This window comes from Protopterus annectens, chromosome 7.part0 (assembly GCF_019279795.1).
Source record: "Protopterus annectens isolate FY-2018-M chromosome 7.part0, PAN1.0, whole genome shotgun sequence".
NCBI lineage: Eukaryota > Metazoa > Chordata > Ceratodontiformes > Protopteridae > Protopterus > Protopterus annectens.
The window spans coordinates 1,060,781,054-1,060,803,159 of NC_056739.1; the positions used below are offsets into that span (position 1 = coordinate 1,060,781,054).

Genomic DNA, 22,106 nt, shown 5'->3' on the forward strand with positions numbered 1-22,106 from the left:
CGTAGCATCCAGGGCCATGCATGGCTGAAGCAGAACCTGCTGTGTTAGTTGTGTGCAAACCATGCGTGGTTCCACACACCTGTCTACAGAGCAGGTTCTGCTTGGCAGGGCAGAGCTTATGCCCCCATGCATTGTCTCATGTCCTGAAACCCACAACTCCACTATGTTTGTGTCACATGTTATTCTAACCAATCAGAAGTTAAGCAAAGGTCACTTTTTATGAGCAATGATATTGATACATTAGAATAATGCATTAGAAATGTATTATGAAAAGAATACTCCATTCAGCTTCATAGAAAAGAAAAATTTGACATAGACTAGATCAGGCAAAGCTTTCTGAAGGCTTCATAATAGAGAAGTTGTATGTAGATAGAACTTTGGTACCAAACATTTTTTAGGACTGGTTTGAACTGGAATACCAGTTCTCGTTTATAAGTATGCTGCAAGTCAAACAATGGGAGTGATAAGAAAAGACTTTTTGACTTGGTCTTGTGAGATTTTTCATTAGGCTTTTGTCCTTTTACAGATGAAAGTAAATTTGATGATTTTAAGTCATGTATGTGTGCTTACATTCAGAACACTGAACACTCAGACTGTCAAATACAAAAGATTGAAGTTGAAATGCAGAATGTCAACCAGCTTTGGTGGTGGCTTTAAAGAAGCCAATAACTTTTTGTCCAAGATCATGTTACAGAGGGGATGGGGTTTTGCCCTTTCTCTACTGTAGTGTGATCTTGGAGTTGGTATATGTAATTAACAGGGAGCATGGTGGTGCAGGAGGGGTTTGTGTGCCCCTGCATAAGACTTGTTTTATTTATTTATTGTGTGCAGTTGACACACTGTGTTTCTACGTTTCATCATGGATCTTTTTGTATTTGACATTGAGTGTTTAATGTCCTTAAATGTATTCTGTATGTCTGCAAGAAGAGAGAAGTATCGGTACTTTCTATTGCTTTTTAATATTACATGAGCACTGTGGTACGAGAATGTTAAATTTACATTAAAAAATGCTTGATTATTACCAGATACATGCACAGTTTTTGTTTACTAACACTAGTCAGTAGTATTAAAGATAGATAAGGTGTTTCTCTGGTCTTATTACTTATAGCTAATGATCTTTATTTTAAAACATGAAAAATGCTATTTTTGCTGTTTAAAAATCTAGATTTATCTCTTTGCATTGATTGTTTAACTGTAATGATATTTTGTTGCAATTCTTGCATTGTAAATGAGTATCCCCCATTCTCTAGGTTACTGTGTAATGCATTCTTGTTGAAGATATGAGTTGAAAATCTTTCACGGAAAGAACAACACTTGCAAAACTTGCAGAATACACGAGAACATTGCACACAAAATAATTAATACATAAATAAATAAATAAAAATGCCCTTTCTGTGTGAACAAGTTGTGAAGTATTCTACCAATGCCAGTAACATATATAGATTAACCAGAAGCATTGCCGCTGGGCAAAAGTTTCTAGATTCACTTCTTGGTCAGTGTTCCCGAAACATGGCTACATCAAAGACTTCTGATAAAATGCCATCTTATGGCTATGTTATAGTGGGAGCTGGATCAGCAGGATGCACACTGGCGAATCGCCTCTCAGAAGATGCTGGCAATACTGTACTTCTCCTGGAAGCAGGGCCTAAGGATACCATATTTGGGAGTAAACGCCTGCAGTGGAAGATTCATATGCCAGCTGCACTGACCTATAATCTTTGTGATGATAAATACAACTGGTTTTATTCTACTGTTCCCCAACAACACCTAAATAACCGAATAATGTACTGGCCAAGGGGTCGGGTGTGGGGTGGGTCTTCATCCCTCAATGCTATGGTTTATATTCGAGGACACGGTGAAGATTATAATCGATGGCGTAAAGAGGGTGCAACTGGGTGGGACTATGACCATTGTCTGCCTTACTTTAAGAAGGCACAGACTCATGAGTTAGGACCTGACCAGTACCGAGGAGGAGAGGGCCCTTTATTTGTGTCACGAGGGAAGACAGGTCATCCTTTACATCAGGCTTTTCTGGAAGCAGCGCAGCAAGCTGGATATCCAATCACTGAGGACATGAACGGGTTTCAGCAAGAAGGATTTGGATGGATGGATATGACAATTTTCAGAGGTATGGCTCTATAATTTGTTTATTTTTGCTTTTTATGTGATCAGTGAAATCTACATTTAGATTTTCCTATGCCTGCTTTAAATGGGAGGCATTCTTTAAAGCTTGATATGGTACTGTTATAGTCTCTGCTGTTGTTTCTTAGCTTCAGGGTCTGGCATTCAGTTCTGACTTTCACTTGCCATGTGAGCAGTTTTCATATTCTTCCTGGAGTCTATTTCCACTGGGTACTCTGGTGTCCTAAAGATATTACTTAGAACAATACTGTCCCTAGTTTTTTTATGCCTCCTACAACAGGGTTTTTTGAATCAGTAACTCTTAAGCTTGTAAAATATATATATCTATATAGATATAACTATCTATATGTATATTTATATATATTTATATATATATATATATATATATATATATATATATATATATATATATATACATACACAGCCCCCTTTCCCAGTTTTGCACGAGGCTAGGGTGTCATTTCCATAGTGACAATCATCTAGAGCCAAGGGTTTACACTGTCAGGTGGCTAGCCCTGCCAAGGTGGATGTTCATCGTGTTTCACTGTTGCAGTCATTACACTTGGGTTATCCTGCTTGCAGGCTACCCGCAGTCGGCCCGAGTTCCAAAGTCTAGGTCCAGCGTCGGTTGCTGTCTCCTCTTCCCTGACATCAGAGCGCCAGGGGTATAAAAGATGCAACCAACGCCATTTTCATCAGTCTTTCTTGCCGCGCCTTGCCTGAAGCAGAAGCAGTTCACAAGTGCCGGTCGGCCGACTCCTGAGATTTTCAAAATAGAGTTTCAGAACCAAAGTCTTCAATAAAGCTAAGTACCCCATTGGGGAAACTTTTTCTTGCTCCAGTCCAATGTCAGTAAAAGTTAACAACTGTATTTCTTGTGGGAAGCAAATACCTCATAAGGACTTTCACTCTTACTGTATTCCTTGCCTAGGCCCTGACCACGACATTACTAGTTGTCGGTTTTGTGCTAGATTCAACAAACGCACTATTAAACGTCGGTTTGATTTTGCATTACATTACTTTGGCTGAAGGTTTAATTATATAATGCTGTTGGAACAACCGATGACCAGAATTCATAAGAAACGCAAAGACAAGGAAAATGACAGGCATCCGAGGTCCAAAACCGACGACGAAGCCTCTTCTAGGCCAGTCGCCGGTTCGCTGGTTCTCAGTGAGGCACTTTCGCAGCCCCCGACACCTGCTACCTCAGAGCCACAGGCCGTATCCGACTCCCACTTGGAGACAACTAGGCCTCTGGATACTCAAGGTATTGGGCCTACGGAAAATATTCCCTCAGATGGGTCCGGAGCCGCTGAGCAGGCATCGGCTTCTGAGGGTGTTTTCAGACCTTCACAGCTTACTATTAAATCCTCTGCAGCAGCCAAGGTACAGTCAAAGACACCATTAAAGACAAGGAAACAAGTACAGCATTCTCCTGGACAGTCATCCATGCCAAAGAAACAGATGCTTAAAATGGCCGAAGACTTAATTACTTTGATCAGGGTTCCCATCCCCCTCCTGATAAAAGGCCTAGGCAAGACACTGACTATGATTCCTCTGACCAGGTTTCTATTTCCTCTGATTCCTCTTCAGATAAAGGCTATTGTCTTCCTCCCTATGAGGACTCTGATGCTGAAGAATCTATACCTTCAGCCTCTCCACCTGAGGATTACTCTTTTGGGGAAACTCTGCACACCATGAGGAAACATTTCCACTGGGAGAGCCAGGATCATTCAGAATCCAAGAAAAGGCTCAGGGATTTTCTGTTACTGCCTCAACACAGGCCTCTGGCTACCCCCCCTGTGCTTGATATTGTTGATGATGTTTTCTCTGAATCCAGTCTGTCTCCTGATTCTTTACCCCCTGCACCAGTCAAGCCAGACAGGTATTACAGGGTTCCTGACTCTCATAAATTTCTTTATAAAAACCCTGCTGCTGACCCTGAAACTATTTCTCAGGGTCCCAAAGGGGTTAAGGCTTCTACTGCTAAAAACCCTGTTCCCACTGATAGGGATTCTAGAGCTCTGGATAGTTGGGGAAAAAAGTTTACACTTCTGTTACTTTAGCTGTAAGGGCTTTAAACTACCGGTTTCACATGCTTAAATGTCAACAGTACCTTATGTCTTTGTTAAAACAGAAAATGCTTACAAATTCAGAAAATCCCGACAATAAGGAAATGCAGGAATTATTGCATGCAACTGAACAAGTGGGAAAGCATACTCTGCAATGTGGTTTTGATTCATTAGAGGCTTCTTGCAGAGCTGCAGTTACAGGCTCTGTCATTCGAAGGCATGCTTGGTTGAAAGAACAAAGTTTACCTGAACATGTTAAAGTAAAGTTATTGGATGCTCCACTACAGCATGATACTTTGTTTGGTGTTAAGGCAGAAGAGGTGTTAAAGAAAATGGAAGATAAAGCAAAATCTATGCAGACAGTAAAGGATTTCTTACAGGTTCAACTACCTAGGTTTAGTAGAAACTGGCCTTCAGAAAATTGGTCCTTTCAGGTGTCAGACAGGCCACAAAGAGGCAGATATAGACGCCCAAGAGGCAGATCTCAGCCCCAAGGCTCCTACAGGCCTAAACAGTGGGGTGCTCCTGCCCCCAAAGGAGGAGAAGACAAATCACAACCTTATAGGAAACAGTCCCAATGACTTTCCTCTACAAAGGCCAAGCACTTACCTTTTGGTAGCACCCCTAGGGGGAAAGTTAGCACTTTTCGCACAAAATTGGCACATTATCACCCAGGACAAATGGGTACTGAATATAGTTTCTCAGGGTTACAGGTTCCACTTTCACACCCTTCCAAAATCAAAAGGTATGCTGGACCTGCCACAAAACCAATACGCACAGGCACAAAAGGAAATTGCTGCTCTCATGGACATGGGAGCTATTCAAAGAGTACCACAGCAAGAACAGGGACAAGGATTTTACTCAAGACTTTTCCTGGTACCCAGGAAGGACAAAGCCTGGAGACCAATACTGGACTTGTCAATCCTAAATACTTTCCTGGATGTTCCAAAATTCAAAATGTTAACATTGCAGCAACTTCTACCCATGCTGGGCAAGAAGGCTTGGCTAGTTACTTTGGACCTCAAGGAGGCATACCTGCATGTCCCAATTAGACCATCTTGCCGAAGATACCTCAGATTCATAGCTGGCTCAATGCATTACCAATTCTCTGCACTGCCCTTTGGCTTATCTACTGTGCCCAGGGTCTTCACAAAATGCCTGGCACCAGTAATTGCATTTTGCAGACAAAGAGGAATTCAAATATATCCCTACTTGGGCGACTGCATAATTCAAGCAGAGAGTAAGGACATTCTACTAAAGCATCTGGCGTTTGTAAAAAGATTATTAATTTGCATAGGGTATACAGTAAACAAAAAGAAATCAAAACTATTGCCCTCTCAAGAGATAATATTCCTGGGTGCAAGCTTAAATACAACTGCCCAGATGGCTTATCTCACGTCAGACAAACAAAGGCAACTGACTCATTACTTTCAAATGATGGCAACAAAGACCCAGCTCCCTGCAAGAAAAATTCTGCAGGCCCTGGGATTCATGGCATCCTGCATTCTACTAATTCCATATGCAAGACTGCATATGAGGAAACTACAATGGTATCTAAAAAGTGTTTGGACTCAACATTGCCACAGCCTGGAAACAATAGTAACTATAATTCCCTGTCTACAACAGGAGTTTTGATGGTGGTCCAGGGCCTGTCACCCCAACAACGGACAGCCCTTCACCTTACCCACAGCCAGGCAGACAATAACAACGGATGCATCGGATTATGCCTCGGGGGCACACATGGCAGGAAAATGTATTCAGGGCACGTGGCCCAAGGAACAAATGCATCTTCACATCAATCAAAAAGAGATGCTAGCTGTGCAGAATGCCCTGACAGCTTTCAAGGATCTACTACATCCAGAACAACTATTACTAAAGACGGACAACACCACAGTTATGTGGTACATAAACAATCAAGGGGGCACACATTCCTACCTCCTCTGCAGGCACGCCATGACTCTGTGGAGCACAGCACTGACCTATCAAGTACATCTGCAGGCACAATTCCTGCCAGGAAAAAAATAAATACACTGGCAGACGAACTAAGCAGAAATCTCATGGATCTGCACGAATGGAAACTAAATCCACAGGTCTTCAGCATGATAACAAGGAAATGGGGATGCCCAGACATAGATCTTTTTGCCTCCCCTCACAACTGCCAACTACAGAAATTCTGCAAAAGAACTTATCACTCACAAGCATGGAAAGTGGATGCTCTTTCATTCAGCTGGAAAGCCCTGACAGTTTATGCCTTCCCTCCACTGCCTCTTCTTCCCAAGGTACTCCTAAAAGTCAGACAAGAGAAGCCAAAAATGATCCTGATTGCCCCAGACTGGCCACGCCAGCACTGGTACCCAGTCCTAAAGAGCTTGTCTCAAGGCCCAGCCTGGCCTTTACCTCAAAATCCTCATCTTCTGACTCAACAAAACAATCAGATTCTACACAGTCAACTTAGAACCTTAAATCTGGCTGCATGGCAGATAATATAGTCACTCAGACCACACCTCTCTCTAAAGCTGTTATGGGTGCCATTTTAGAAGCCAGGAGGCCCAGCACTATGAAATCTTATGCAGAAAAATGGAAGAGATTCTGTGCTTGGAACCAGGCACAAGGACTCGAACCACTTGTTCCAAATATACCTCAGATTTTACAATACCTAACCGAGATGCTGGACAAAGGCCTATCCTTTTCATCTATTAAGATCCATGCCTCTGCCATTTCAGCTCATTACAATACGGAACCTCCTATTTTTTCACATGCACTGCTAAGGCAGTACCTCAGAGGGGCAAGAAACATAAGACCCCAAGGAGAGCACCAATACCTACTTGGGACCTCAATTTTGTATTAGAAAAGCTCACACTGCCTCCTTTTGAGCCAGCCAACACAGCTGATATAAAATTGTTATCATGGAAAACTGCTCTGCTCCTAGCAATAACTTCAGCAAGAAGAGTCTCAGAGTTACAGGCATTAATGGCAGTGGAACCTTTCATCATTTTTCATCAGGACAGGATCTCTCTAAGGACAAACCCAACATTTACGCCAAAGATGGTTTCCAGTGTGGCTCTTAACCAAACCATTCATTTGCCAACTTTCAATCCAAATCCCCAGAATAAAGGGGAGAGACTTCTGCACACTTTGGATATACACAGACAGCTACGATTCTACTTGGACAAAACAAAAGCTTTCAGAAAAAACTGAGCAACTGTTTGTAGCTTATGCTGCAGGATCACAAGGAAAGCCTATCTCAAAGCAGACACTTTCAAAATGGATAGGACACTGCATTCACTTATGCTATACACAACATGGCAAATCAGTGCCTAAGGGCAGAAGGCCACATTCTACCAGAGCAGCAGCCACTTCAGCAGCCTTTCTCAGAGGAGTACCAACCAAAGACATTTTAGAAGCTGCAACCTGGAGTTCAGTGCACACTTTCACCAAGCACTGCCACTTACCTCTCTACTCTAATTCCTGACCAGGCTTTGCCACTGCAGTTCTGCAGGACCTGGTAGCCTCTCCTAATCCTATTTAGGCCCAGCCACCCAACCTCAGCTTTGGGATTCAACCCAAGTGTAATGACTGCAGCAGTGAAACACGATGAACATAGTACAGTTGTGTACCTACCATAAATGTAGATGTTCAAGTGTATTCACTGTTGCAGTCCAGGTTACCCACCCACCATCTCCCTTTTCATTGTTGGGACCTTTCTGTACTTCTCAACTCTATACAACCTATGTGATGTATTTGCTTGTAGATGAAGGAAATGTTTATTTTAGTACATGCATGTTTTTTGGCATATTTTTTTCCAGCCTTTCCTATCTGGGGGCACCTGACATCCGGGGCAAGAAAAACTGAAGAAAATGGCGTCGGTTGCATCTTTTATACCCCTGGTGCACTGACGTCAGGGAAGAGGCGACAGCAACCGATGCCGGACCTAGACTTTGGAACTCAGGCCAACTGCGGGTAGCCTGCCAACAGGATAACCCAAGTGTAATGACTGCAACAGTGAATACACTCGAACATCTACATTTATGGTAGGTACACAACTGTACTTTCTTCTACACCATACACTCACACCTATGGCCAATTTAGAATGTCCAGTCCACCACCTTCCTGTCTTTGGAAAGTCATAGGAAACCAGGTAACCTTGAGGAAACTCACTTGAACACAGGGAGGACATGCAGACTCCACACAGAAGGCACCCAAGCTGAGAATCAAACTGTGGATTATCTTGCTGTGAGGTGGCAACACTACCTGCTGTGCCACTGTGCCACCCTGTATACACACATAGCTTTATATATATATATATATATATATATATATATATATATATATATATATGTACACAGATTTATATATATATATATATATATATATATATATATATATATATATATAAAATTTACTTTTGAATCCTTAGTTGGCTTTTCTTAATCTGCAGGACTTTGATTAGGAACTTTTAAGAGGGAGAATCATCATTATTGGGCATTATTTTTCTAACAATATGCAGAGTCACTTGGGAGAAAGATGTCTGACTGTCCACCTTGTTGTACGTTAGTGTAAACTGTAGGATGAAGAGATGTAAGTATGCATATTTTCAATACTTTTTTAAGAAAAATAAATCCCTAAATTTTAGCACATCTCTGTGCTGGATAAGCACATTGTCAGTTCTTTGATTCTGTAAGATTATGCTGTTAGGATGTCATATAGTTACATGTATATATCTATATCTATGTACATATATACATATATATATATATATATATATATATATATATATATATATATATATATATATGTATATATAAATATGTGTGTGTGTGTGTATACAGATATAGTAACTGTAAGAAAAACCCAGCCAAACTAGAGTTTTCACTATGTGATATCTTAAACCTCCTTCAGTGGAGGCCCATGGGATAATGGACATGCATGTTTCATCCTTTTTATTGACCTCATCAGTACAGCGTAAGTGAATAGTGTGACAGTACTTCAAAAAAAGTCACGGGCATTCAGAAGCTGTGTAGCTGAAACACTTTATGCTTATTTAAGGTATCACACAGAGAAAACTCCAGTTTGGCTGGGTTTTTCCCTCCAGTTTATACTGAGTAATTTGTTTATGGGACCTTTTTACCCTTTGGTTTGGATGATAGTCGAGATTTTGCAGGCACCTTAAGGTTTATGGGCATCATCTTGGTTTATAAATCCTATATTTCTGAAGCATAGACAAACTATCCACTTATACTGTGTTGATGAGGTCAATAAAAAGGCAGAAACAAGCATGTCCACAGCTAGTGCAGTTTCAGTTTATAGGCCTGAATGTAGCTGTGAACTAAAAATGCATGGGCATTCAGAAGCCACGTAGTTGAAACAGTTGATGTCTTTAAGGGGTCATTTGGATACTTCCCATGGGCGTCCTTTTAAGAAGGTTTAAGGTATTACACAGTGAAAACTCTTGCTTAGCTGGACTTTTCTTGTATATATGTATGTATTCCCCTGTTGATCGAAAAAAAAAAAAAAAATTTGAACAGTCGGGAAAGAGCAATTTCCTGTCCCTACTGTACTGCGACCTTCTACAAAGTTATGCTGTCATTCTGTAATCATATGAATCTTTGACTGCACGTGCTTGCATTTCAGATTTCTTATATACCAAACTTTCGCCTACACAAAGACGTGTATATTTATATATATATATATATATATATATATATATATATATATATGTGTGTGTGTGTGTGTGTGTGTGTGTGTATGACCGAGGTAGAAAGACTGACAAGATATCTATAAGTCTCTCACAATACTGTCCACGCCTTACCTCATTTTTCCCCTCTCCTTGGTGTTACTACTGGTCATAAAAAAAATAAAGGAAATCTCATTTGCTCATAAATATTATTTAATATGTACATATTACTAATTTTATTGTTCTCACAGTGATCTTTACTGAAACACTTGTGTGAGTTTCTTTTTTGAACTTGTATATACTAGAAAGCAGTACTGAATACTTCTTTGTATAGACTATTTGGATGATGTGTATTCTGCATTTTACTGTATGTATACTATTGTACTATCTAATTATTGTATTTCGCTTATATTTCTGTGGAGCCTTTTTCCCTGGGCCTCCTCTGAAAATGGGCTTATGGCCCATTCAAACATTCCCAGTAAACAAATGTAAATAAAACAAATAAATTTGTGTGTGTGTGTGTGTGTGTGTGTGTGTGTGTGTGTGTATATATATATATATATATATATATATATATATATGTATGTGTCTGTGTGTGTGTGTGTGTGTGTGTGTGTGTGTGTGTGTGTGTGTGTGTGTGTGTGTGTGTGTGTATATATATATATATATATATATATATATATATATGTGTGTGTGTGTGTGTGTGTGTATGTATATATATATATATATATATATATATATATATATATATATAATGTATGTATATATATATATATATATATATATATATATATATGCACACACATACATATATATGTATATGCATGTGCATGTGTATATATATATATATATATATATATATATATATATTTTTTTTTTAGAGAGAGAGAGATGTATAGATATATATATATACATATGTGTGTATACATATATAGTGGCAAGTGTAGTTTTAGTTACTTTGGTGAAAAAATTGTTGGCTTTATAAAGCATCCCTATTTTTTGATTTTTTTCTTAAGCAGATTTTATTTGCAGGTCACATTTAAGATTATGGTTGTGATATAGAGAAAGGACTTTAAATTTTATATTTTCATGGGAAAGGGGTTTGGGGAAAAATACTAGTTCACTTTTTACAATTGAGTTACAGTGCTATATTGCAGTTGCTTTTAAAGATTCCGGAGTAATTTTTTGGAGGCATGCCACATTGTCAGATGCGTGAATGAGTGTGGTGTCATCTGCATACTGTATTGGGAAGGCCTGTTGTGTTGATGTGTTGAGTGTGCTGGTGAGAATGTTAAAGTGGAGGGGAGGAAGGATAGAGCCTTGTGGTACACTGGTGGTGAATGGGAGGTAAGAAGAGGGCATGGACTGCCATTTTACTGAATGATACTGATAGGTAACTTTTGAAATATAGAAGGGTGGGCTGAGAGAGATCTAATGAGGACAGTTGAAGTAGAAGTTTGCATTGACAGACTGTGTTGAAGGCTTTAAGAAGTCTAGAAGGAGTAAGGAGTAGACTAGTTTGCCATTATCTCTAGATTTATTGACAGTATCTATATAGGTTAGAAGTGCAGTGTTATACTATGGGAAAGACAGACGACGTTGTGTGGAAGATAGGAGTTCTTCCTGTTGGACAATTGTTTTTGAATATGTTTTTAAAGTATTTTGGAGATGTTGAATATGTTTTAAGTGTTTTAGAGACAAGGGAATAAGATTGCTGTAGGTCTAAATTTAGTTATGTCTGTTAAATATCCTCCTTTGTGCAGAGAGGTTATGTTTGAGGGAAAATGTATACTTTGCATTTGACCACCTCATTTTGTTACTGTATGTTCCATGCCCTGGCAGCTTTTCCATTCACTCAGACTTTCCAGTTTGTCTGTGAATTACTTGCAGTATGAAGTAATGTGAGAAGACAGGACATTAGAGGTCTTAAGGGAGTGGCAGCTAGATAATTGCTACTGTAATATATATGAATGCTTTTGATTTGCTGCATGGCCAGTTTAGCTGTCAGCAAGTTCACCTTTATGTGGAAGGCAACTTTAATGTTAACTGAGAGTTACTAAACAAAACATAGTAGGAACTGTTAATATATTTCTAGAAAGATGACATTTTGAACTGGAAGTGCTACATTTCATGACATCAGATTGTGTGCTTTGATGTGAACCAGTTGTTGTAACTAACTTATTGAAGAGCGTCTAATCATGCATTTGCCCAAGTAAGTAATAATGTATGCATCCTTAGTACGTATCAAGCTGTGCTGTGACTTCAGAAGTTTGTGTACGACTTTGAGTGTTTTCACTGAAGTTGTGAAAGCTGAGTGGACTGCATTATTCTAAACATATACAGTCAACCGAAGGAGTGTCATGAAGGATGAGAACTGCATTTTAAAACTGAGAACCACTGTTAACAGAATTTTAGTTAGCATACTATCAAATAATTAGTTGTTTTCATATGTTCTTTTTTATTTATGTATTTATTTTATTTTATTTGACATTTGTTTAGCGGGAGTGTCAGACTGGACTAGAAGGCTACAAAATCAGCTTAAATTTCACCAACTTACCATTGCCCACAAGATCCTTTACTTACCTACCAATACTCCAATACTTGCTACCCTCATTACCCCCATAACAATCTTAATACCTTACGTTCATCAAATAAACTACTTGTCAGTATATGTAAATCCAATAACATGGCTGGTGACTCTATTCTCTAATACTGCTGGAATATCCTGGAACCTACTTCCCAGTGAACTTGCATCACTGTCCTCTTTATCACATTTCAAAAATAAACTGAAACCTTACCTTAGAACACACTGGTTATGCCCCTGTTCTAAACCTGATTAATCTTCCCTTATTTACTGGGTTCTGTTTACCTGCTAATCTCTCAGTACTAACTCCAATCTTCCTTTATAATATATACAACTTTAGACTTGCTATGTTTAACTGACCTGTCCTGTTGATATTTTCTTAATTTTAGATTTTTATTTAGTTTCTTTATTTACTTGGCCTTGTCTTGTTGAGATTTTCTTTGTATATGTGATAAGTTTGTTAGATAGTCATGTAATTGGGCTTCCACCCTTTGTTAATGTATTGTACTAGCATTTATTTTGTTACTAAATTCTCTTGGAGCTTATCTCCCCAGGCCTCTACTGAAAATGGACATATATCCAGTTAGACTAGCCCGGTCAACAAATGTAAAATAAATAAATAAATAAAATAAATAAATAAGTCCATTTTCAGAGGTGGCCCGGGGAGAAAAGCTCTGGGTAAGATGGCGGTAGAAGTCATAGCCTGCTAAAGAACCCCAAACACGTCCCTAGACTCACATGCCAACTTCCTAAGCATCCTGGAATCCATCAAAGTCCAACCCAATACTCTCATACTGGGTGACTTCAACTACCCTTCCATCAACTGAGAAAACTATTCAAGTACCAATGTACAGGCCCAACGCTTTCTGGAATTATCAATTCCAGTGCCCTGGACCAGGTCATTCTGACCCCCACTAGAGGAAGCAACATCCTCGACCTGGTTATCATCAACATGGGAGACCGTTGCTCCACACCTATAGTCAGTTCCTCCCTGGTTAAATCTGACCACAAACTGATCACCATGGAAATCTCCATCTCACCTACACCCCCGCTAAGGTGACCACCCTGAAAAACTTCTCTAAAGCTGATTTTGGGCTCCTAAAAGCAGAGGTAGCTAACTTCTCGGTACCCATGCCAATGGAAAATAGGTGCATGACTGCCGAATCATACACCAATGCATTGTATGCAAATGTACACAAATGCATGGACCTTGCCATACCAAATAGAAATAAGACTCTCTCCTGCAAAAAAAAAAGAAGTCAATCTGGTGGTCCCCAGCCATCAATAAACTCTACAATGGAAGGAAGAAACTGTTGCAGAAAAAAATTAAGTCACAAAACTGGAAAACTTCCCTTATCAGTCTCAACAAAAATCTGAGATCCCTTATCAAATCCTCTAAAGCCAGCTATGAAGGCAGAATTGCATCTGACACCAAAAACAACCACAAAGCCTTCTATAGCTATATCAAAAACCTCAAAGGCAGTACCCAAATTTGCTCTGAGTTATTGCACAATGGCACCTCCTATACTGAACCCACAGATATAGCCAACATACTGGCCGACAGATTCAGTGCCAACTTTACCCCTCCCCCCAAGGGCTATATCAAAATACCAGATGAAAGCCTGGTACCCACCATTTCTGTGGCACAGGTAAAGGCTGTATTGTCCAAAGCCAAGAATACAGCATCCATGGGACCTGCTAATACCCCTGGCTGCGTTATACATGAGCTACAAAACAAACTGGCACCACATCTGTGTGCCTTGTTCAATCACAACCTTACCTCAGGCTATGTCCCTAAAGTATGGTGCACTGCTACAGTCATCTCACTCCATAGAGGGAGAGCAACTACAGACCCTGGGAATTACCTCCACATTAGCCTGACAAGCCTGGTATGCAAAGCTATGGAGCGCATCATCATGGACCTGCTTAACAAAGATATAGGCAATTTCCAAACTCTTGACCCCACACAGTTTGGCTTTGTCAAGGAGAGATTCTGCCTGCTGAACCTGGTTGACTTCTTCGAGGCAGTCACCAAGGCTGTGGATGAGGGTAAGGTGGTGCATAGAGCCTACTTTGACCTGGTCAAGGCCTTTGATACCGTTCCCCACTCAGGTATCATTGATAAACTCGCCAAACTAGGCATCAATCCTTACATCACTAAGTGGGTTGCAAATTGGCTCACAGATAGGACCCACAGATTTAAAGTTGCAGATTCCAAGTCAGACCGTCAATCAGTCACAAGTGGACTCCTACAGGGCTTGGTCCTGGGCCCTCTCCTGTTTGGCTTCTACTTCTCAGAAGTCCAGGCCAACACAGAAGGACTCTGGCTGACCAAGTTCACTGATGACAGCAAGTTAGGAGTCATTATCAACTCCCAAGTGATGCAGACATCCTACAAAAGGGCCTATCTGAGACCAATGACTGGTGTCGGAACCATGGCCTGAAGCTTGATGCCAAAAAAATGCGTTATCATCCCATTTGAAAAAAAAAAACACGAATTACCACATTGATGGGAGCCCACTGAACACTGAAGGGACCATAAGAGCTATGGGCACATAGGTCGACAGCCACCTCACCTTCGACCACCACATTGCCACTGTGGTCAGAAAGTCCTTCTACGTGGTACATCTTATAACCAAAGGCTAAGAAAGAGGTCATCATCCCTCTCTACTCATCGCTGATTAGACCAATCATCAAATATAACACTCCGTTTGGCATGTACCTGACCAGACACCTACAACAGCTGGAGAGGCCACAAAAGTACCTCACAAAAAGAATCCTAGGCCTTAAACACATCCTACATGGACAGACTCAAGAAAATTCAGCTGTTCTCACTCTTATCATCTACTTGAGGTGATCTCTGCTCGACTTACAAAGCCATGTCTGATCCAGCCCTACTTGAAATGCTACACCTAAAGAAATCCCAATCCCCCCATGCCACACGCTCCAGAGATCACAACCTCATTATCGCAATTAACAGAACATGCTGGAGGGACAGGTTCATCTCCCAAAGACTGCCCATACTCTGGAATAAGCTTCCCATTTATATGAAACAGAGCACCTCGCTAGCCCTCTTCAAGAGAAATCTTGACTAGTGGATGGGTAACAGAAAGTTCACTCCAGTGATCATTCCAGTTGCACTGTTGGATATGGGCACTGTGAACTAACATCAGGGTGGCACGGTGCCTGGGCAATTTTTTTTGGGCTAGGCTTGTAAAGGCTCCAGGGCCATTAGCCGAGTACATACCTATGAACCTATGAACAATACAAAGATCAAGGGATACACAGTTCAAACAGATTGCAGTAGAATAAATTTCCAAGAGAATACAAAGGTCCAGAGATGTACACTTCAAAATATAGCAGTACAATAAGACATTTGATATTAATAGTTATACAGAGAGAAACCTAACTAGCAATGTAGTTTGCTGTGTTTAATTTTGTTAATTTTGTTTGTTTTCTTTAAACTTCTGCCTGAAATGTTTTATCATTTTGAATGCAGGTGTTGGAATGCTGGTGAGACGTCTGACAAAAGTATTGAGATCAGTTTGTGTATTACTTTATGCACCAAAGTGAGTAACAGCTACAGTTAGAAATGGGTCTTTGAATCAGGTCATGTGCATATTCAATTAAATTTACACTGTCCTGTGAAAAACTATGAGATTCATTTCATGTTTTTAGCTACTAGGTAGGTACACTTTTGTGCAGATTGACTTTTACAGCTGTGATCTGAAACTATTATTTCTTTTAAAACTGGATGAACAAACTGATACAGTGGGCCATTTTAGCCACAGCCTGTGCCCAGGGCAAAAAAATAGTTACATGGTTAAACTATTTAAGCAGGCAGAGCACGTTAGTAGTGTTATGGTGTAAGCTAACTGGGATCAGCATAATGATTAAGGTGTTTGCCTCACACAAATAAAGTAGAGTGTTTTATTTTCACCCTTGCTCACTGTCTGATTATTGGTTAGGCATGTAATAGTCTGCAGACTGATTGCCTATTATACAATTCCTCCTCTAAAACGTGCACGCTGATTGGCCAGCCCAACCAGCGTGCCCGTTGTAAATCCCTCAATATACTAACGGAAAAAGGTCCGGTCGCCCGGACTTTTTCCGTTAGTATAAAACACTGTCTCGCTATGTTAAAATAGTTTAACATAGCGATACAGGTTTAAAAAAAGCAACGCAGATCTCCGTTGCTTTTTTTAAAGCTGTCTCGCTATGTTAAACTCCTTTAACATAGCGACACAATAGTAAAGCAAAGGAGATCTTGCGATCTCCGTTGCTTTTTTTTTTAAAGTTGTCTCGCTATATTAAATGGGTTTAACATAGCGAGACAGCTTTAAAATAAGTAACGGAGATCTCCATTGCTTATTTTAAAACTGTCTCGCTATGTTAAACCCATTTAACGTAGCGAAACAGTAGAAAGCAACGGAGATCTTGCGTTCTCCGTTGCTTTTGCCCACAGCTATGATGTACTGCGTAGGCATGCGCAGTACATCAGAACTGCCGCGGAATACCAGACAGCTGCGGAAGGGCAGCAAAGAGGCATTATACAATGCCATTATTTAAGAAAAGTAATTATTTCTTTTCTTAAATAATGTCATTGTATAATAGCAATAACCCACTTCTGGGTGTGGGTAATGCTGGATTTACCCACGGTTGTCTTTGTTTGGTGCCTCGGGCTTCGCCCTCGGGACCAAACCACGCCAACCGTGGGTAAAGCCAGCATTACCCACACCCAGGCGTGGGTTATTGCTATAGTATTTACTTATGAACTGTTATAATTAAGCAGTAAATTTCAGTGCCGTGTAGGATATGCTGTAGTTTGCTCATACCACGGTAAGTGCTCCTGAGGGCGATGTTGAAAAAGATGGTACATTTTTTCTTTAAGTAAATAGAATATATGGAGGAACTTCTTCATCAGTGGTGTGTATGGTCAGAGAGTACATTATTTTTTTATTACTGAAAAAGCATGTCAATGAATGTGTGACATTTATACTGTTGGCTTCAAGTGTACTTTGTTTCTGTTTTTATATATGCATCAAAAATAATGTAGCAGAAGCAGCTAGCCCATATGATATTGTGGTTTTATTAAGCAGAAATTTAAAATATTAGTGTTGTAAGCTCTTATTTAGCAAAGACAGAAGAACAACACGTTTACAGTTTGTCATACCAGTCCTACTGCTCAAGGTGATTTCACACAGCCTCCTTCTGTCTGGATTCTTAGTAAAACATTTCTAGGCTACTTCAGGTTCTTCCACTTTGTCTCTTTTGCAGCATACAACCCTGAACTGCTTTTTCAGACAGAAACTCCCCCTGCATCGTAAAAATATCTTCTCAGATTACCAACACACAGCACTGTCTATGGTGACCTTTCAAGCTAAAACAAAAAAGTGTAAATGTCTGCCTTAAAGAGAAACACGACATTTACACAACATTCTATGTACACCAATATTAGTTACAAGATTTTTACTGTTTGTAAACCACTTTATATATAATAGTGCTATGTGCATCATTCTAACACATTATAGAAGACCCGCCACATTGTTAATGAAAGTACACACACACACACACACACACATTTTCTAATATATGTATTTGTGTGTGTGTATGTATCTGTATGTGCAAATATATATATATATATATATATATATATATATATATATATATATATATATATATATATATATATATAAAATACCACAAAAACTCCAGCACTAAAAAATAATAAATAAAAATAAAACAATCGAAGCAGAAGTGCGTACTCTACTTTAATGGCAGGCAGTCTGCTCCAATCAGTGAGTCTGTTTTCTAGTGCTGGAGTTTTTGTAGTATTGTTGGTTTATCTCCGTGCACTCTGGTCATTGCGCACCATTTCGTTTGTTGGGAGATATATATATATATATATATATATATCTACATACACACACACACACACACACACACACACACACACACACACACACACACGCACACGCGTATGTATTCCACAAACGAAAGCAAAAACAAACATTCCAGTGGAAATGAAATAAAATGTATGAATGTTCCACAACAGCATCGACTGGGTCGATCAACAGCTGATAGATGACACGAGTAAAAATGTATCCAAACCTGGTTTATTAACAGTACAATGTTAGCGCTTTCGTAATGACAACCCACTACTTCTTCAGACAATAAAAGCCCTCACAACATAAAAAACATATATACATATTTATTGTGTGAAGTAGTGGGTTGTCACTACGAAAGCGCTAACGTTGTAAGGTGGGCAAGGCATGGAGGCTTCTCCGTAACCACCCTTCCAAAATACTTAAAGTTGTTAACCTGTTCCACTGTTTTCCTTCTATCTCAGTGTTTATCTTATGTTTCTCCCATTTGCTTCATGACAGCTGTCTTGTCTGTTCAAAATTTCATCCTATATTCCTTCAGTCTTGGATTCCATTCTCCTATAATTTGTCAAAGTTCTTCTTCAGAGTCTGCTTGTAATGCCACATTGTCTGCTTACAGCAGCTTTGTTGGTCTGTCCCCTGTGACCTGCTTGGTAATGTAGCCCATCACTAGTGTGAACAGCAGTGGGCTCAGAGCTGAATCTGAATGCACACCCAATCCCAACCGCTGTGTGAGTCAGATCACTGTTTTGCTTGTGTCACTGGATTCTCGTACATAATCTGCCCTGCGTATGTATGTGTATATATATATATATATATATATATATATATATATATATTTAGATGTTCTTCGTGTTTCACTGCTGCAGTCATTACATTTGGGTTATCCTGCTGGCAGGTTGCCCTCAGTCAGCCTGAATTCCAAAGTCTTGGGTCCTGCGTTGGTTGCTGTCGCCTCTTCCCTGACGTCAGGTCATCAGGGGTGTAAAAGATGCAGCCGACGCCATTTTATTTAGTCTTTCTTGCCGCGCGGTGCCCGAAGCAGAAGCAGTTCGCAAGTGTCGGTCGGCCGACTCCTGAGATTTTCGTGTTCGAGTTTCAGATCCGAAGTCTTCATTAAAAGCGAAGTACCCCATTGGGGAAACTTTTTTCTTGCTCCACACCGATGTCAGAAAAAGTTAATAATTGTATTTCTTGTGGGAAGCAAATACCTCATAAGGACTTTCATTCTTATTGTATTCCGTGCCTAGGCCCTAACCACGACATTGCTAGTTGTCGGTTTTGTGTTGGATTTAACCAATGCACTATTAAGTGTCGGTACGATCTTGCATTAAGCTATTTTGGGGTGAAGATTTAATTATACAATGTCATCGGATAGCCATCCGACTACCGGAGTTCACAAAAAACGAAAAGAAAAAGACAGGCAACCGAGGTCCAGAACCGATGATGAAGCTTCTCCTAAGCAAGTCGCCGGTTCGCTGGTCCTCAGTGAGGCACTTTCGCAGCCCCTGATGCCCGCTACTTTAGAGTCACAGGCCACCACAGACTCCCACGTGGATTTGGCCAGGCCGCAGGAAACTCAAGGTATTGGAGCCTCGGAGATAATTCCCTCAGATGGGTCTGGAGCCGCTGAGCAGGCATCGGCTTCTGAGGGTGTATTCAGACCCAAACAATTATATATTAAACCGACATCAAAGACAAAGGCTAAAACACCTTTAAAGGCAAAGAAACAAGTTTACCAGCCACAAGGACAGGCCTCCATGCCCAAAAAACAGATGCTCAAAATGGCCGAAGACTTAATTACCTTGATCAGGGGTTCCCATCCCCCTCCTGATAAGAGGCCTAGGCAAGAGACAGACTATGAATCTTCAGATCAGGTTTCCATTTCTTCTGATTCCTCTTCTAATCAGGAATATTCTCTTCCCCCTATGAGGATTCTGATGCTGAAGAGTCAATTCCTTCAGCTTCTCCTCCTGAGGACTACTCTTTTGGGGAAGCCTTGCATACCATGAAGGAGCACTTCCACTGGGAGAGCCAAGATTTTTCAGAATCTAAGAAAAGGCTCAGAGACTTCCTTTTACTACCTCAACACAGGCCTCTAGCTATTCCACCTGTGTTAGACATTGTAGATGATGTGTTCTCAGGAGTCTAGTCTGATCCCTGACTCTTTACCTCCAGCTCCTGTTAAGCCAGACAGATACTACAGGGTCCCTGACTCTCATAAATTCCTTTTCAAAACCCCTACTGCTGACCCAGAAACTATTTCACAGGGTCCAAAAGGGGTCACAGCTTCTACTGCAAAAAACCCTACCCCCTCTGACAGGGATTCTAGGGCACTGGATAGATGGGGAAAAAAGATTTACAGATCTGCTACTTTGGCTATAAGGGCTTTAAATTGCCAGTTTCATATGCTCAAATATCAGCAATATATCATGACACTGCTTAAACAGAAAATGATGGCTAATTTTGAATATGCAGAAAACAAAGAAATGCAGGATTTATTGCATGCAGCTGAACAAGTTGGAAAGCATACTTTGCAATGTGGGTTCGATTCTATGGAGGCCTCCTGCAGGGCCGCTGTTACGGGTTCTGTCATTAGGAGGCATGCTTGGTTAAAGGAACAAAATCTGCCTGATGTTAAAGCAAAATTATTAGATGCTCCTTTACAGCATGATACCTTGTTTGGTGTTAAGGCAGAAGAGGTGTTAAAGAAAATGGAAGACAAAGCTAAATCTATGCAAACAGTCAAGGATTTCTTACAGGTACAGCCACCTAGATTTAGCAGACATTGGCCTACAAAGAATTGGTCCTTTCCAGTCTCAGACAGACCTCAAAGGGGCAGATCCAGACACCCTAGAGGTAAATCACAGCCGCAAGGTTCCTACAGGTCTAAGCAGTGGAGTGCCTCTACCTCCAAAGGTGGAAAAGACAAATCACAACCACAACCATACAGGAAACAGTCCCAATGACTTCCACCTGCCTGCACCAAACACTTATCTTCTGGCAGCACCCTTAGGGGGAAAACTAGTGCTTTTTTCTCAGAATTGGCACATTATAACCCAGGACAAATGGGTTCTAGACATAGTGTCACAAGGCTACAAGTTTCATTTCCATACCCTGCCAAGAGCAAACGGTTGGCCTGACCTGCCAAAAAAATCAATGGGCAGAGTTATAAAAACAGGTCACATCCCTCATGGACATGGGGGCCATTCAACAAGTACCAGAGCAAGAGCAGGGACAAGGATTTTACTCAAGACTGTTCTTGGTACCCAGAAAGGACAAGGCCTGGAGACCAATACTGGACCTATCTATTCTAAACACTTTCCTGGATATACCAAAATTCAAGATGTTGACCTTACAGCAGCTTCTGCCCATGCTGGGCAACAAGGCTTGGCTCGTGACTTTAGACCTAAAAGAGGCATACCTGCATGTCCCAGTCAGACAAATATGCAGAAGATACCTCAGATTCAAGGCTGGCTCAAAGCATTACCAATTCTCTGCACTGCCCTTTGGCTTATCTACTGCGCCCAGGGTCTTCATAAAGTGCCTGGCACCAGTAATTGCTTACTGCAGACAAAGAGGAATGCAAATATATCCTTATTTGGACGACTGCCTCATACAAGCAGAGAGTAAGAACATTCTACTACAGCATCTGACTTTTGTGATAAGACTTTTACCATGCCTAGGGTACACAGTCAACAAAAAGAAATCAAAACTAGTACCCTCTCAAGAGATAATATTCCTGGGTG

At 40.5% G+C, this 22,106-nt stretch overlaps 1 protein-coding gene across 1 annotated transcript in view; it reads left to right on the forward strand.

Annotated features, from left to right (window-relative positions):
• Positions 1 to 22,106, forward strand: part of CHDH (choline dehydrogenase) — a 312,713-nt gene that overhangs the window by 117,547 nt on the left and 173,060 nt on the right. Inside the window, exon 2 of the mRNA XM_044077617.1 lies at positions 1,251 to 2,128. Coding sequence (XP_043933552.1) covers positions 1,384 to 2,128 — 745 coding nt within the window. The 5' untranslated portion in view covers positions 1,251 to 1,383. The remainder of the gene's footprint in view (positions 1 to 1,250; positions 2,129 to 22,106) is intronic.